At 53.5% G+C, this 18,608-nt stretch overlaps 1 protein-coding gene across 1 annotated transcript in view; it reads right to left on the bottom strand.

The window, feature by feature from the left end:
• Window positions 1-18,608, bottom strand: part of EPHB1 (EPH receptor B1) — an 86,009-nt gene that overhangs the window by 24,088 nt on the left and 43,313 nt on the right. The window contains exons 4-6 of the mRNA XM_080409742.1: window positions 7,615-7,770; window positions 4,178-4,513; window positions 947-1,128 (exon numbers count right to left, since the gene is read on the bottom strand). Coding sequence (XP_080265868.1) covers window positions 947-1,128; window positions 4,178-4,513; window positions 7,615-7,770 — 674 coding nt within the window. The remainder of the gene's footprint in view (window positions 1-946; window positions 1,129-4,177; window positions 4,514-7,614; window positions 7,771-18,608) is intronic.

Genomic DNA, 18,608 nt, shown 5'->3' with positions numbered 1-18,608 from the left:
AGACAGTCAGCCGTGACGGGGACAGGGGACAGCAGGGGGGATGATGTGATGGCAGAGCACGTCTCCCAGGCAGCCCCCCCGGTCCCACCATAGCGAAGAGCATGGAGCAGCAGGGGGAAACAGTAAGAGCATCGAGAGCAAAAACACTCATGAGCAGCAAATTCCTCATCTTTGAACCACTGATGTCCCTGCACATTTCAGAATCGTCATGCTGTTACAGAAACACTGTAACGCAACCCTACAAGACCCTGCTCAAGCAGGTTCAAGGGCAACTTGCCTCTGCTGAGAGCTCCAGCCCCTATGGTCCCTGCTCTGCTGGCACAGGTCCTTGTGCTAAACCTTGGTGGAAACCTCATGCATCTCAAATCTCATTTTTTGCAACGTTCCCCAGTGATTTGCTGTGAAGGGGCTGCTGCTGAGATCATCTAATTATTCACATTTGGAGGAATTCATTAAAGCTGGCAAGACACAGGAGGGATGGAACAGCTTGGGCTCAGCACGGTTCACCAGAAGGGTCGAGAGCGTGTCCCCTACGGGGAAGGACAGCTGCCAGTGAAAGGACCCAACAGGGAGGCAGTGACCTGGGACAGGGACAACCCTGATAACCTTCGCCAGCTCTCACTGTCCCCCTCCTTTCCTCCTGATGCTGCCCTCATGGCTCATGGTCCTGGCTCACCCTAGCAGATACCAGAGCCAAGGCAGCAATGAGCACTGATGTGCTGGACGCCACAGGGGAGGAACTGGCACGTGCAGCTACATCATCAGTCCCACCCTCCAGAGCCAGTCCCACCACCCAGACCCTTCCCAGCAGAGCCTGACTCAGAGCTCACCGATGTTTCCCCTCTCCCAGCAAGCTCAAGACCTGAGCAGCCTCCCCAGCAGTGCGGTACAAAGCTCCACGTGCCCCAAGCCCACCCTCCGTCACAAGGTTTCCAACTGAGCTCACCGCTGCCGGCCTGGAGCCCACAGTGCTGCTGACGTCAGGCGTGCAGATGCGGCTCACCTTCTCGTAGTAACGGATCTCGTAGTCCAGGATGATGCCATTGGGCTGCTCAGGCTGAGGCCAGGAGAGCGTGATGCTCCTCATCGTGGCACTCACCTGGTGCATGATGGGGACGGTGGAGGGTGCTGCCGAGGAAGCAGGGAGGGAGGGAAAATTAATGGAGAGGGGCAGGACCAAGGGCCTTGGGGAGGGGGAGAATCCCCTGGGCACACAGAGCATCCTAAATCTCCCATGCCTGAGGTTGTTCAACCCATGGGACAAGCTCACGCATTAGCAGTGGGAAGAGCAGCATCTCAGCAGCTTACATGGAACCAGAGCAGCAAGCCAGCAAGGGAATTCTGGTATTTAAACCTACTTTTTTATTAAAAAAAACTACTCTTTTTAATTAGGGGCTTAGAAATCCTCAGCGTTCCTTCTCCCTGGGATTGTTTGCTCCAAGGATGTCTTCCCACAGCGGGGCAGGGCAGCAAAGCTCTCCCCAGCGGAGACACACCAAGGCTCGATGGCAGTCTCCAGCTCTGCTTGCCATCTTTAGCCGTAACAGCCTCCCTGAGGGAGCCAGCACTCAGCACTGCAGGAGTCTGTGCCACCGCTGCTGCAACCCCACATGCTGTCAGTAATAGAATGCAGGAGCAAAAATCTGCCCACCCTGAGGACAGTGACAGGAAACCAGAGCAGGGACACCCCACCCCAGCACAGGGACCCCAGGGTGCTGGAGCCTGTAGCACAGCTTTGGCTCAGCCCTGTCCCAGAGGAGCAGCTGGGTCCACTCTTAGGGGCTCTTGGGGGATGCTCAGCCTCGGTGCCCAAATGTGTTCCAGGAGTTTTATTTCCAAAGCCCAAACAGCTGCAGAACAACCTCAAACCATCCTTCAGCTCCTCACCCGCCTCGGGCCCATGGCACAAGGCTGCTCCAAAGGCAGCACCTCCATCCCTGCAGTCCCTGAGACCTCCCAGGCAGCAAACCACAGGGGTCCCAGGCATCTTGTCACAGCATCCCCGGAGAAAGCAAGATGCTCGGCACTGGCCAAGAATGCAGTCAGCATCAGGTGTGAGCCCGGCTTGTCTGACCTGCTTCCCTCCCTGCCACGTGTTCCCAGTCAGTCCCGCCAGCTACACCACACACCACGTTGCTCTGCAAAGCAGCCCACAGTATTTCGGTTCATGCACCAGACCAGAGCTAAGCCAGCAGGTTTCCCAAAATAGCTGCCAGGCACATCCTCGCCACTGCTGCTGCTCCCTGCCCCGCTCTCCACACACACTGGAGCAATCCCGGGGCTGCTCTGTGCCAGCTGGGGAGCCGAGCATCCCTGGAGCTGAGCACCCCTGGAGCTTGACCATCCAGGAGCCAAGCATCTCAGGGCCTGAGCATCACTGGAGCTGAGCATCCCTGGCAGCAGCGACACCAAGGACACCAAGCCACTAAATTAGCCAGGAGCCAATTTTCCAAAGGCTTTTTGCCCTCCAAGTTAGACCTGGGAGGGCCAGAGCCAGCCAACACAGCCCTGATCTTTCACTTAATCCTACCAAAAGCCTCCAAGAAAGGTACCCAAGTTTCTCCACACCCAAAGCAGCACTGGCATGATCTGCTCACAGGGTCAGCTCCCTGGCCAGCACTCTCTGCCCTCCTCCTCACCATGCCCAGAGTACAGACAGCACTGGGCAGGAAAAATACATCCTCCATGTGGGTCTAGGGCAGAGCTCAGCTTGGTATGACCAGCTTGGGGCACAGGATCATGCCATGGAGGGAATCTGGGGGCAGCCGGAGCACAGTTCCACGCGGCCACACTGGGAGATGTCAATAGTTCAGCACCGCTTTTGTTTACCCAGCATATGTAATCCCCTTTTTTTTTTTTGTCTTTCCAAATCAGCTCCAAGAAGATGTTTGTGGGCTGAAATTAAACACTTGGCTTGATTGGTGTTTTATTAACTGCTGCGTTCCCCTCCCCGTTAGCGTGGATAGTGGCATGCAGGCAACCTGGGGCTAAGAGCAGTCCAGCAGGCTGGACGCACTAACCAGCCCGGATCCTGCCCTGCATGGGGAAAGCAGTTGGAAAAACCCACTTCAAAGCCAAAGGGATTGTAGAGGGACAGCGCCAATCCTGCTCTTGACACACCTGACGCATTTCCATCAGGTTACCTCGCAGCCTGTCCTGTGGCACTGGGAGCCACGTTCGTATATTGAGCCTTTGCAAGACAAACAGGGAGTGTGGGGTACAGAGGGACAGCCACGGATGCGCAGGCTGTTCCCAGCTCCTGGGCAGCCCTGGGGTGGGAGATGAGCAAAGAAACCACCCTAAAAATCACACTCTCAAAAAAAAAGACCTGGAAGCAAGAGGCAGATTTGATTGCACGTGGTTTAGGAGACAATGATGCCAGCCAGGCACCAAGCGTAGATTTGTATTCCCCAGAGGCAAGAGACTAAAATATGTACGCCAGGTTTCCCTGCCGCACCCTCCCAAGAGAGCGGGTTGGTGAAGGCTGCCTGTGTTACATGCTCAGCACAAAGCAGAAACTACCACCCCCTTCCTCGGTCCAGAGACGGTGTCCATCCCCTCTGCTCCCTATCCTCCGCATTGCAGCCCAGGACCAGATCCTCCCTTTCATCTGCACATCCACCCTGCCAGCGTCCCGGCTTGGCCCAGAGCTGCTTCTTCAGCTCCTGATGCCTGATCGGGAAAAGGGAGGAAAAGGGACAGGGGAGCCTGAAAAAGGGGACAAGAGGAAAATGAAGGGAGAGGGATGTGCCAGAGGAGACGGAGACTGAGCTCAGCCCCGGGATGCTACACCCTCCGTGCTGTAATGCAGCCAGGCTGCATTTCAAGGCTGGAGTCACCCCGTCTCCCTGCTCTCACCTGGGAAAAGGGGGGAAATGGCAATGCCATTTCATCTTCAAGCAATCTAGAGGGGGATAAAAAACAGATATTGGTTCTCACACCCTTTCCTCCCAAAACTCATCTCTCAATTCGCCTGGGGTGCAGCCACCCCTCCACCTCCTCAATCCCTCTCCCTCCCTCTTTTCACCAGGGCTGGGTGCGGGTCCCCCACAGCCACCACACACCACTCACACCCCAGGAGCTTTTGCCTTTGGACATGGAGCTTCCTTCCACACGGAGTTTGCAACTGGTAGGGTACAGCCAAACCACCCCATCAGTGCATCGTCTCGGGACTCACCGGCTTGGTTGGTGGTGATGTTGACAGACACGTGCTGCTGCGGGAAGGGGCTCTTGTTGGAAACCCCATTGACAGCCTGGATCTCGAAGGTGTAGGGCGTGTGCGCCCACAGGTTGCTGATGAAGACCCGGGTCTCTGTCAGCCCCAGCTGCCTGGGGACAAAGTCCACGTTGTCGTCACAGCGGGAGCAAGCGCGTCGGTCCGACCGGCACTTCTTGCAGACGATGTTGTAGGTGACATCATCCCGACCCCCTGTCTCTCGTGGCGGATGCCACTCCAGGATGATGGACGTCTCGTTGACAATGGAGATGACATTGCGGGGACCAGAAGGGACACCTGTGGAAAGGGAGAGTGCTTGAGACAGGTCCTTGACCAAAACGTTACGCTCAGCCCCACTAGGGCTCAGTGGGAGCCTCAGGGGCTCCAGCACACAGACAGACACCTCATGGCTCCATCATCTCCTGCCTCAGGAGAGATTTGGTCTCTATGGTTTTGCTCGATTCAGGGTCAGTCTCTCCTCATCAGCAATGCCAACCACCTGTGCCACCAGCCAGAGAGGGGTTTCACAGTTGGGGATGAGGACTCCCATGGCAGAAACTCAGTCTCCAAAAAAACCCCACTGTGGAGCACATGCAGATCCATCTGTGAAGGTGGACCCATTTTAACGATCAGGAGATGCTGAGATAGCTCTGGTGCACATGTGGAGAAGCACCTCAAACAGATTATCACAGCGAGAGAAACATCACTTAGTCAGCACCAGGGAGAAACGCAGGAGCAGTGGGTGAAAAGAGAGTATGGAAAGCAGTTATTAACAGTTCGATATCTCAAGTTGGGAACCCTGGCATTTAACAGCGCAGAGGAGAGACGGCACCGCTCACTGGTTTGCGAGCAGCTCGGATGTTGGACGAGAGATCAAACTTGCATTGATCAAATCCGCCGGGAGCCGTCGCAAATGCTTCAGAGGACGGGAATTGAATGCAGCACCGATTGCAAGTGCTGCCAGAACAGGGCCAGAGTCCATAGGGAGCAATTCAGGAGGAATCCAGGCAGGAGAGCATCATCGAGGCACAAACATATGTCTGCCCAGGTCTGGGGAAGGATTTGGGGTAAGCCAGGATGGCTCCACAGCCAAAACCACAAATTCCAGCTGCTGGGTTATATTAAATAAGGAAAGTGATCAATTACTCATGCTGGCTGGGCTCGGTGCTGCACTTCCAAGGAAGAAAAAGGACTTTGCCACGATGCAGAGAGCAATAAAAATGATGGAGGACTTGACCCACGAGGAAAGGTTAAGAAAGCAAAGCACGCTCCACCTTGGGGAAAACCATCCCAGAGGAGCCCTCCATATGTGTGTGCTGGGAAGCATCATTAGGGGCTGCAGATAAATTAGCCCCGATAGTGGCCAGGGATGGGGTGGGCAGAGGCGTCTTCATCAGCACAAGGCTGATGTGGCCAGTGGATAGAGAGGTCACCCTGCATGGATGACCTCTGGCTGACACCGTGCTCTGGCCACCGGTGACAGGCAGTCGTGGGGAACATGGGTGCCCACCCCTGCCCAGCTCCCTGCCTGTGCTGCCCTCTCCCCCTGCTCCATAACCACAGCCAGCCAGGCACTTTGGGAGCCTCTCTGAGCCATTGCTATGGGTACTGCAGATGAAAGAGTTTTGTTAAAATGTCTAGAAAAATGACAGACTTTGAATAAAAAAAATTAAAATGAAAGAATTCTGTTCCTTTAATTCTTTTCCCCTTTAGCAGGTAAACGTGCCTGTCATGGAGCAGTCGCCAGCATGGCATCCTCACTGGAAAGGGCTTTTGTGGACTTGAGACACCACAGACATCCCACTGCAGGGCACCCCCAAAACCCCATTAGCACACAGTGGAGAGGTCAAAGGTGGGTTACAGGACGGGTGGTAGGGGACATGTGGCAGGAGCAGCAGGAAAAACGCCAGTTCCCCAGGGAAACCAGAGCAGAGGACTCACAAAAGCTGGGGGACAAGGATCAATAAATAGCAAGTCACCCCCAAAAAGCTGCAACCTGTCTCAGAGCCTTAACCCAATCCCCCTGTTCATACCTTAAGCAGGTAATATCTTTTCAAGCTTTTTTTCAAGAAAAAAGGGAGAAAACCATCTTTCTTCCCAAGCTTGGTGGCAAACCACTGTCTCCCCACATTCATCCCCCTTTAAGTGCAGCCTCTTTTCCCTCCTCTTCCAGGGATGCAGGGCAGAAACTGCACCCGCAGGCATAGCCCTGGGGAAGAGCTGTGGTCCAGAGCAGCGCCTGTAGCTCCAGGCTGTTATTTACGCCTCTGTCACAGAGAAACTTTGTCGGCGAACAGCTGGCACCTCAAATTAAAGCGTTGTAAAATTAAGTGACGCCGAGAAGAAATAAAAATCAGCAAATAGACTTTTTTATACTGTATTTCTAGAGCATAGCAATACTGTAAATCAGCTATGTAACGAGACATAATAAAGACATATAGATTATCTGCTGCTACCTGCTGACTACCTCTGATCTGACAGCTCAAGTGGTCCAGCAAAACATGCAAATCCTTTCATCGCTTCCGACATGCATTTCGGGCACTCCCCAGCACCAAGTGTGCAGAGCATCCTTGCGCTAAAGCTCCCTGACGGGCTGATTCGAGGGCCTGCGGCATATTTTGCAGGGGGAGCAGAGGCTGAGGCTTGCGTCCCCCCAGCAGGCTGAAGAGCACAGCAGGTCTTTCTTCTCTCTTGGGCTCTTTTCTCACCAAAAGACAGACTTGAGGCTGCTGCTGCTGCCATCCCAGGCACTTTGGGCAGACAGCCGAGAGTGATGCATCGCACACACAGCACCATGCTGAATACTAATGCTTAACGCACCCTTTCCCCCTGTAAAAAAATACTCCATCTGCAAGACTATGAACAAGACAGCAACAGCAGATAACTTTAAATTCTAATCTATCCTGGGGACTATCTCCCTGCCATCACCACCACTGCCAGGGTGAAGTATAAACTCAAACGACTGCTGGAGAGGTGGGTTGCGGGGGCTGTCCCATCACTCATCGGTTGGTGCGTGCCACAGCGGTGTCCCAGGAAAGCAGAGCAAAGGGTGATACAATATCACCTGCTTATGCCAGTATGGCAGTGAAAGGATTCGTGTCAGTGTAAGAGGTGTTTCTGTAGCACGTGGAGGCGGTGCCGTGCCGCGCGGAGAGGGGTGGGTATTCAATAAGGGTACCCCAGCTCCCCGCACAGCTAAGCCCCTGCGGTGGAGGCTGCCCTCGGCTGGCTGCCAGATGCCCACCCAACCGCTCTCTCGCTCCCCTCTGCAGCAGGACAGGGGCAGAAAACAAGAAGAAAAAGCTCACGGATGGAGACTTTATCCCTGGCCGCTCCCCCAGCAGCAGAGGGGAGCGGGACCCCACGGCCCGCCCCACCAACCCTGATCTGTTACTCACTGGTGCAGGCGGCTGCCGGTGGGTCAAAATCTGCCCGGTAGTAGCCGTTGCGGCACGTGCAGACTGGCGAGGCCTCGGCGGTGGAGCGGCTGTTGGAGGGGCACGGCACACAGACCCCTGCGCCCTGGCTGGCCTTGAACGTCCCCGCTGGACAGGCTGCAAGAGAAGGGAGGGGAAAGCGGTTGGGTGTGGAACCATCCCTGAGCAGAGGCAAAAGCAGGTCCTGTCCTTCAAATGGGGCAGAGAGAAAAAGAAAAGCACGAGAGCAAACACAAAAGCTTCACACTTGTATCAGAGGTAAATGGGGTGGCACCTTCCCGTGATGTTAGGATGGCCATAATTTTCCACGCTGACCATGAGTTATTTCTGGAGCCACCAGGAAAACACTGAAATCACACAGCAATGATACAGTAATTAGCCAGGCAGAGCAAGGGGCCAGCACTCGCACCCAGGCAGGGGGACAGCCGGGAGCTGCAGGACCCCCTTCCCTGGCAGCACCCATGGGGTCAGGGACACACAGAGGCAGGACAGTGTTCCCCTCCTGCTGATCCAAAAGATCTCTTTCCGCTACCCCAATGGCACAGCTCAGGTCTCACATTTCTTTTTTCACGCAAAATTTGAATAAGTGGAAAGTTGATGTGACAGCCATGACAGTGTCTTATGGGTCCATGCCATTAATCCCCCACAGCCCAGGGCTGGGGCTAATAACATTCCCGGCCTTCGGCCTCAGAGTTCATTCAAGCAGGAAATGGCAACTAATTCATAAATGAGAAGATGCTCCAGTTACGGTTACGGCGAGGCTTTAATCAGCGACAGGCAGAGGTTTCATTAATCAACCATCTCATTGCTCTGCAGTTAGAGGGTGGAGTGACAAAGATGGGGTCCCTCATCCCTCCCCCACCTCACTGGTCCTACCAAGTAGGCACTGACGAATGGCTGCTCATCCAGCCCTGACATCTAACAAAACCCTCAGGTGACCCCTACGGAACCAAAGGCTGCAGAAGGTAACGTCTGTATTTTGGCACATGTATCCAAGGGACCAGACTTCACCCAGGCCCACCACACGTCCTGGGGGAGACTGCTCCTGGCCTGACACACAGGGTTGTCCCACCTCCGTTTGGCTGCCGGCTCTGCCCCCACGATGCTGTCACCTCCCAGGCATGGCTCTGCAGAGAAGCACCCTAAGTGTCTCATAAACACGGCGATGATTGAGATAATGGAAAGTGCCTCTTAGCCCCTGCCTGCTGCATCAGGATATGAGGCATCTCCTAGCAGCCATGAAGAGGAAATTAATAGGGGCAAGCAGGAGTAACCACTTTGATGCAATTTCCTTGGGAGATAGTGGACCATCTAATCTTTATTGGAGCCCTTTAACCTGTCATTCAAAACTCATGAAGGCCTCTTGCTCACACAGTCTTTCCAGATATTAAAAGATGACAAAAAAGGATAAATCAAAACAATATTTTACAATTTTATTATTCAGGGGATTCCCCACCCCCCTCGCCCCAGCCTGAGGCGTACAACTGGCTGCAATGAACCGTCTCTTTCCAACAGCACTAACAGCTGAGTGGGGACACGGCATCCCAGAGGGACCAGCCACCATCTCACGCTGCTCTTCCTCATCCCCACAACCAGAGGACTGCGAGTCCTCCACACCCTACCGCAGCCATCCCACACGTAAGGCACCTTACAGAAGCACCTAGGGCCATAACCCACTACCTCATGCAGATAGGCAGCCATCCCACACGCGGGGTCACACCATGCATTGCAGGACACCGGGGGGGCACATGAGGGCTTGAGGGGGAACTTCAGGATGCCAGAGCAGAAGGCAGCCAGCCGCAGACCCTTCCCTGGGCCACGCACACAGCCCTACGCCCCCAACAGCGTGAGGAAGCAGAGTTACACCAGGCGCACGAGGCAGGAGACACGACCACAAGTGGACACCAAGACTTAGAGGTGGATCTCCAATTCTGCCCCTCTCCCTTCCCACCAGCACGTCCCCACAGTGTCCCAGCAGCACTGCGCTCCTGCCAGGAGGCCTTAGCATCCACCAGACACATAATGGGTGACCGGCAGGCTCTGCAGCTGGAGGGCACGTTCAGAAATGTGCCTGAAATGTGCTGCGCTCTTCAGAGGTGCAGGATGGGGAGGGCAGTGGTACCAGGGAACAGCCACCTGTATTTTGATGGAAGGGGGAAGGAGAGGGAGGGAGGAAGAAAAGAGGGTCATAGCACTATGAACACACCTTGGTGTAAAGAGCAGAGGCATGCTGGTGGGTCAGGTAAAGGGGTGTGTTAATACTTAATTACAATTAATCCAAGTGACGCATTGTCAAAATACCTGAACAAAGAACACTCTGCAACCCAGTGTCCTCAGGTTTCTTTTACCACACGTCACTTATCCATAAATTCCTGTAATCTGCAGGTATGTGGCTCTTAATTATTATTATTACCAATTAGCTTTTCTCTCCTGTAATTGCACTACACTTACCTAAGGTCTCCCACAGTTTCAGGGGAGGCTGATGCCTTCTCCTTCCACCCAAAGCTGCCACGGGCTGCAGCCTTCCACTCTTGCTGTTGCCTGTGTCTCCTGTCATCCTGGGGGAGCTGAACCATGGACCTCACACTGAAGATGAAGCCAAAACCCCCAAGCCCCTGCAATGCCGCAGCGGGATTTAGAGACCTGCGCAGCATGGGATCCGTAATCCTTCAGATGGTAAACGCACAGTCCGAGTGTAAGGCTCAGATAGAGGGCTCAAGGCCAGGAGGGAGCAATAAATCACCCCGCTAACGGCAAGCACAATGTTTGCCTTGATTTAAGGGCTGCTGCAAGGAAGTTTCCCAGAGCTGGCAAGGTCCGGATCCGCAATAGCACCTCGGCCAAGCGCGGGATGAGGCTCTCCCTGCGGAAACGGGCTCATTCTGCCGCTGCCCAGGCTGCGGCGCAAGCCGCAGCTCCTCAGCCCACAGAAGAATTAATTGATTGTTGATTATGTGGGCTGGATAAGATTAATGATGTGCTTAACTACCCATTTCCTCACATTTAAGCACATGGGGTGTGTTTGTAAATGATGAGGCATGAAGCTCGGCTGTGCCACTCCACGGCTTCAGCGCTCAACCGCCCCGTAAGCCAATGCCACCTGCAGATCGGCCGTCCTGCCTGCACACCAGGGATGTCGCGCATCCCGGGCAGCCAGGGCCAGGAGTTTGCCAGCAGGACCCCTTTCCCAGGGCCGATGCAGGCATTTGGGGTAGGAGGGAGCATCGTTGGGGGGCTGCTTTAACGCAGGCTTCTTGAAGCAAGATGTCATCTCTGGGAGGTTTGAATGGGGGGGGGAAAGTAGAGAGAAGTTGCCCTCGTGCCCAGGGGGTGACGGCAAGGGTGGCAGCTGATTTACAGCACCCCACAGGGCTGGATGGAGCCAGAGGTGCCCCCCTTACCCCCTCAAAGGCTTGGGATGGGAACGCACCCACATCGCACATGGGGCAAAAAACCCAGTGAAGGCACCACAGACCTGCACCCCCAACGCTGCCTCCCTCCTCACTCTGCAGCTTGCACAGGGCAGGATGAATTACTGAAGCAGTAGTGGCACGCAACAGCACTGCGAGGCTTTTTGCTGCTGAAAACTCTCCTGTCTTAACAGCATGTATCCTGCATCCTTGTATTTCGTGTGCCAGTGGTTCCAGAAAGAGCCGGAGGTAAGCAGGATCTCTCTGCTCATCCACCCCTGCTCCTGCCCAAGGCAAACCATCATCATCAGACCAGACGCTCTGCGGAACATGTGCAAGCATGGGGGAATGCAAGCGTTTCAATCTTCAAACTAAATCCTCTTGGTTAGCACCTGGAACTTCAACTTTTTAATTACTCTCTCAGGGAAGCTTTAGTCAAAAAAAAAAAAAAAAAAAAAAAAAGAGAGAAACAAGAAAGAAAGAAAGAAAAGAAAAGAGAAAGCAGACATCTCTATATTAACTTGTGCTAAAGCTCCCTGGGGACATTGAGTGGCATTTTTCCTTACCAGGTTTTAAAATAAGAGCTTCTGCAAAGAATTACAGGCTTCAGCTCACGATTCTGCAAGCCCACTTCTTTCCCCCGGCCCTCACTGGCACCCCGCCACAGCTCCCTTCACCCACAGCAAACCCAGTCTGTGTCATCTCATCGCTCCCATGCCCCTGACATCCCTGCTGGGGCAAAGCTAACCGCATTTGCCAGGTATTCCCCAAATCCTGCTTCTTCTGGGTTCCTTTTTGGGTCCAATGTCTTTGCAGAGCAAACCAGTGTTTTTAAGCACAGCTGTGGTCACACCAGCACAGCGGGCAATGAAAAGATGGGTTAGAAGCAGCAGTACTGCAGAAGGTGATGCCCTCAGGCAAGCTGGAGGCACAGACAGGACTGCCACATGCAAAGGCACTAAAGAGCCTGGATGATCCAGCCTGGCTCCGAAAAGACACGTGGCTGGCACTACCAGCACCCCCCGGAGATGGGCAGCAGGGAAGGTGCCCTGTTGGGTTTGAGAACACCTCGGGCCATGAACAAAGGAGCAACTACAGCTCATTGCACTTACAGCCCACTGGAAAAAGATTCAAGGCCATTTCCCCATTTTCTGCAAATGACAATTTTTCATTAAGAAAAAAAACCTGGCTCCTAAACCAAACACTTTCTGCATGAGGCTCACAATGTTTCAACGAAACCAAGAATTTAAAAAAAAGATGCTCACTAAAAACGTTTCACAGACACCTTCAACACAAAATGTATTTATATTTAAGCATGCCCCAAAAAAAAGTAGCAAAAAAAAAAAAAAAAAAAGCCCCATTACTTTTTCAGTCTTCAAAGCGATTAGCCCCAATTATGGATATTTTAGCGGCCAGGCAGCTCTCCTCCACGTCCCGCTGCCTCCACATGCAGCCTGCGCACAGGCTAGGAAGCCCTCCTGGATGCTTTCAGCTGCAAGGCACCATCCAGGCAAATAAACACCCACACAAAATTGTGTGCTATGGAAAAACAACATTTAGAGGACATCGTGATTACAGGGGTAGGCACTCCAGCAGGCGGCACGGCTTTCCCGGGCAGCTGCTGCTTCAGCTCCGGCTCACCCTCCTGGGCTGGCAGCATCAAGCAGCTGGTGGCACCATGTCCCCTGGGGCCACACACCCCGGGCTGCAGAGCCCCAGTGTCACCACGGGCTGTAACACAACCGATGCTTTTGGGTTTCGCTGCCTTTGATGTGATGATGACACCAGGGATGCAAACCGCAGTTTGGGGGAAAAAAACAGAAATCAGCAAGCTGTCACCCACTACGCTGCCGCTCCCCAGCAGGGGCTGCCATCTCCCCATCTTCAAAGGGCAACAAGGGGGCTGCCTTCCCACCCTGCTTTCATCTCCCTCGTTTCCCTCCCTGCAAACATCCAGGCAGGGAGTGGGTGCCTGTTGCCAGAGGTTTAATTGCATCCCTATCTGATGCTGATGCTCTCCCATCATCCCTTCCCTCCCGCATCTCAGTTGGGGAGGGGGGTGGGGGGGTGTTTTGTGGGGGGTTTTCCACCCATTTCTACTTTTTAATGATCTGATTCCCTTTTATATCAAGCCAAGTGCTTCTCCTGAGTGCCTCAGCCCTGGCACAGCCACAGCGAGCTCAGCAGGCAGTCAGCAATGCTGGCGGGTGTACTGCCGCACCATCCTGCACGAGGCATCAGCAAATTAATCTAGAGAGGTTTCTGTATTTGGAGCAATGCCATGCTCTAGCGAGGAGGGGCAGGAGGGTACTCATCGCACACATCCTGCCCTCCTGACTATGCCAAGAAGGAAGATGGGGATCAAACCCGGCCCTGAAACACCCTGTCAGCCGCCAAATTTCCTTTCCTACATCCAGTCCTTGGGACAGGGCAAGGAGTGCGACCCAGACAGAGAAACAGGGAAGTCCAAGCATCCCTGTCTCCAAAACATCCTCAGACAAATGGATGGATGCTTGCTCCTCCAGAGAGGGAGCTCAGCATGAGCCCCCAAGCAATGCCTGAAACTGCAGCATCTTGGGGACAGGACACCCCAGTGGAACCTTGTCCCAGGGATGGATAAAACCTCACTTTGGTGCAAACTTCACTATTTTTGCCACCAAAGGCACAAATTCTCACCATTTCAAATCACCCAGAGCTGCTCCTACCTCAGGGCCAAGCGCTCGCCCAACCTAATTACAAACAGCACCCGCCTCGTTGCATTGCATTTCCAAATTTCAGTGCTGTATAGGCAGCAACTCATGAGATAAACATGAGCTTCCCAGCATCTGGGTTCACATCCTGCAGGCAATGGGCTGCATCCCTCCCCGACACGCGGAGGGAAGAGGCTCCGGCTCCTCATGGTGCAGCCAGTTAATTAAAGCAGCCCTTCACCTCTGGAGGAATGGGTTTAGATCTGCCTTGGGACACATGTAAATTAAAGTCAGCAGCTTCTGAGCCCAGCCCACCATGGTGTATGTGGAGGAAACGTAAAATTCATTGTGTTTTTTTGTTTCTCAGGGTTGGGTTTTTTTTCTGCTCCTCTTTTCACAGATGAGAAATGAATCGAAGCAGGGCAGGATTTCAAAGGCACTTGCAGGGTAGGTAGCTGTGCGAGGCTAATTAGAGGCAACAGGCTGTGGGTGCATCTGCGTTCACCTCTCCCAAAAATCCCATTCCTCATCAACCAAGGATTTGCTTCCCTGGCATGGGCCAAGATGCTCACAAACCGAGCCTCACGCACTCGGCTGCACACAATGCAGCCAATGCTCACCCAGGAGAAGTGTTTCTCCTCCAGAAAGGCAGGCTTGGGGAAATTAAGGGTCTCTGGATGCAGAAGAGCTTCAACACCAACTGTTTACCATGACCCTAAACAATGAGCTTAAGCCTAGAGCAGGGCATGGAAGCAGCCGGTTTTGGCTCCCACATGCCCTGCAGCACCCATCTACCCAAGAGGTTCACACTTGCCCATTCAATCACCACTCTGGGCTTGACTTTCCCTCTTTTTCATGGTTGGGAAGATTTTGAAGGTCTAAAGACAAAATCTGTCCCCGATCCATTTGTTGGATGAGAAAGGGGAGAGCACGTATGCCCTGGGCAGACGGTGCCGCAGGGCTGCCAGCTCGCCACAGAGCAGGGAAACTTGCTTCACTCTCCAAAACAGTCAACGGGGGAAAAAATACCCAACACTTCTCAAGGTCACTTTTGCAAAACGCTTTTCTCCCACTTGGGTTTTGCTTCGCTTTAGCTTCCACTTTGCATCAGGCTGAGGTGCCTGGTCTCACCCTGCCGCTCCCCCATGACTAGCAGCTTCCCTTCCTCTCCGTAAAAGAGCCGTTGAAATAACGATGCCTGACCTTCTGCTCCAGCACTTTTCCACATGAAATCAGGGTGAAACATGGCTGGCAGGCATGTGGTGCAGCTCGTGGAGACTCCCAAGCCCCATTTCCATTTGTCCCCAGTGTTTCAGCTCTTCCCCTTTGGGAATTAAAGCACTGCTATGAAGAACAGGAGGGAGGCATTGCAGGGAAGGATGAGGCTGGCACTGCCTCTCTGAGCACGCACTTTCATGATCAAACGCTAAATAATTTCATCAAATCCTAGACAATTCATCCACATATGCAGAGAGGTTTACAGCCGCATGGCCATGGCGGTGATTGGCACCGGATGCTCCTCACCATCCTAATGCTGCCTGAGCTTATTATTCTGAGTCAACAAATGAAGGGGGAATGAAGTTCTCTGCAATGATTTGAGGTTATTTAACCTCCTTATACTCTGCTTTAGACACATATTTAGCAGCTGCAGCCTGCCACTGGCTCTTCCCTCAGCTGAGGCCATCAAATCTGCCAGCAGGACAGGGCTAGGTTTGCCATCACTGCCCCAAACCCTCATGGGCAGCAGGGCCAGGAGCTCTCTGACTAGTAGTTGCAAATTAAATACCACCACGCAGTTCTCCCTGTGGGTGTGACATAAGGAAAGGGGAGACTGATTTACCAGTAAAGACAGTGGTGTCCAGACCCCTACTCCTGGGCTTCTCCGCCCCGACCAGCACTAGATGAACATTTACATTTCTGCTGTACATTAAAACCAGAGCTAAGGGGTGGGGAGGATGCCAAGAAATCCACCCTATGCCAGCAATGAAAAACAATTTAAGGAGAGAAAGGGCGAGCAGGATGGGCATGATACTGGGGAGCCAGACAGCACCAGGAGCGGAGCAGCCAGGGGAAGCACTGGGGCTCCAGCGGCAGGGCAGGAAAGCCAAGGTCTGCCCAGGCAGAGGCTGCTCCCACCTGACCTCCAGCACCCCCAGCCCCACTGTTTCACCCATCTTTAACAAACAGGGTGGTCTATGACAGCTGGGTGCCCTGGCTGTGGTTATCTGGGTTTCAGGAAACCCTCGCAACCTGGGGCACACGGTTTTAATGAGGGTGATAAACCTAAGGCTGAGCTGAAGGTGCTACGAAGGCATCGAAGCGATGCTCACGTGCCACCCTGGTGATGCTGATGTGCACCAGATCACACCGGTTCTGGTCAATCAGGCCAAGCACGAGCCAGAGAGAGGACCACCAGGACCAGTCCCAGTGAGCAGAAGCATCCCCAGCACTGCAACATCACCTGCAATGTACCTCCGGATGCATTTGGAGCAAACAACTGGGCAGAATCAAGATTGAGGCCAGGACTCATGTCCCAAAAACACAAACCCCAGAAGATGCTCTACTCCCAGCACAGGCACCGGGCTTGATACAGGTATCACAGAGCGAGATTATTTCCCCTATGAACTGCAGCAATGTGAGACTCCACGAGTCGATGGACATGGACTGGAAGCTGTACAGAAGAGCCAATACTGTCATGTACCACTTAACCCAGCACATCGCATTCACCCCTCAATGCCTGTGTGAGATATCGAGCCACCTAATGAGCAGGAAAGTGAGTTGCCATGAAAACTCATGGTGGATCTCAGAGAGTAGCTCTTCCCCCAGGTACAGAGGTGCTGGCTGCAGGCAGAAGCCCCCTAAAAATGATGCATCTTTGCTTTGCAACCAGAAGAGCCCAAATCTGGGGATTTGGGGAACTTGATGTAGCTCCAGCCCCATTTCTGACTGGGAAATCAGGGCAGCATTGTCCCTGGGCTCCTGAAAGCACAAACCACTCCTGGCTGGGAAGCAAACATCTCCTGTTCCTAACAGGAACTAATTAAGCACCTTTTCCTCCTTTGCCAGCTCACGCCACACAGTATCCCCTCGATCTAGAGAACATCAAGAGCTTATTAATTACATCTGAAGTAGTTCCTCATTAGTGTTGACAACCTGGGCTGGGGGATAGCTTCAGCCACGGGGCCAGGCTCGTGCTGCCAGCGCAGAGGGACACACAGACACATGGCTTCCCTTGTGTCTGTGCCGCAGCACTGGAGGACATCACGCCTTGGGTTGCACTGGGGTGATGGCATGCCCCATCATGAAGTAGGACACCCCACCCCCACCCCATCCTGGCAGAGACGAGTCCTGGGGACTGCAGGTCTGCTAACTGCTTCAGGACAGTGCCCAGGGATGGACTTGGCATGGAGGGGTGGATTTGGCAAGGGGGGGATGTCCCAACCAAAGTGCTCTCCCACATCCTTCATCCACCCCAAGAGCCCCATGCATGGAATTAATTAGAAAAGTAATTAAGAGAGCTCACCTATGAATATTTATAGCAGAACGAGCCATAATTACTATTCCTCAGAGCAAAGGCGCCTTCCTACCCAGCCGCAGAGAGGAGAGGGGAACGCGGCACCAACGCGGGCACCAGAGGCACTGTCCTCTCCTGCCTTCACATCTGCTGGCCCACACGTGGCCCTGGGAAACTGCCTCCACCATCCCACGCAGGCAGGAGCTAAGTGCTCCCTTTCCACCCCTGGGGGTGGCATTTTCGGCAGCAAGCCGTATTTCCTGCAGTCGGGTGCAATTTACTATTATTTCTATATACAAAATATCCACATAGATATTTTGAGCGTTTTTTCTCTCTTTTAATAACACCTCCTTTCCCCCCGTAGGCAGTTAAACGGTGGCCACTGCCATTGACTTGCCTTGCTCCTGCTGAGCTGCTCTTATCAGCCCTGATCTCCTGGAGCCAGAAAATGCCTAAAAAGCAATTTCTGAAAGTTTTACCTATCTCTCTTCCATTTATTTATTTTTTCCTGCCCATCTTCTCCCTCTCTGCTCTATTCTTAAGATTTTCCCTGCCCAAACAGTGCACTTCCAAGCACCTTTTCCCAGTAAGCTGCTGGCTGAGTCCCCACCTCACTGTCTTCATCCCAGTGCCTCCCGACTTTCCAACACCCGCAATATAACAGCATGGGAAAGCACAGGAGACCATGGAAATTTTGACTTTCCTTCCCAATTCCCCTCCCTCCACATACAGCAGAGTTAAAAACTCCTCCCGAACCCACTTCCAGCTGGTAGAAGAGCTGGTCTCAGGAGCATCCCAACTCCTAAGCAGCTGAGCCCAGCTGCCACCAGGCACCACGACAGCCAACAGGCTCACCACAAAAGAAATACCTTGAAAAAATTGCTTTCTCATGGCACTTGGCCTCCACTACCAGATAGAAATAGGAAGTGAGGAAAGATGAAAAAGCAAAAATCACAGATGGGCTCCTTGGGCAGCACATCGCTGCAGCACCAGGGCAGAGGAGAAGGGGCTGCCAGGAAGACAAAACAGTTGGATCTCCTTCCATGTCCCTCACCCTCTGAGGTTCTCCCACAGGATCATGCCCACCAATGGCAAATTTAGCCGGTGCTCAATTTCCACCCTCTCCTCCCTGCACAACACCATATTGCAAAAGATGCTCAGTCCCAAGGGCAGAGTCCGGCCCGTGCATCAAGAGCAAAGGGAGGAGGTGGAGATGATGTTCATCCCCCAGTGGACATGCTGGTGTTTTGGAGACCCTGCATGCCAGCCTAACCTCAGCAGCTGCTGGGGCTCAAGCAGCACAAACCGACCGAGATCCCTGTCTGTGAGGAGTTCAAAGGC

Source organism: Falco punctatus (genome assembly GCF_963210335.1).
Source record: "Falco punctatus genome assembly, chromosome: 13".
Taxonomy (NCBI): Eukaryota; Metazoa; Chordata; class Aves; order Falconiformes; family Falconidae; genus Falco; species Falco punctatus.
This window is presented reverse-complemented; position numbering and strand designations above follow the sequence as displayed.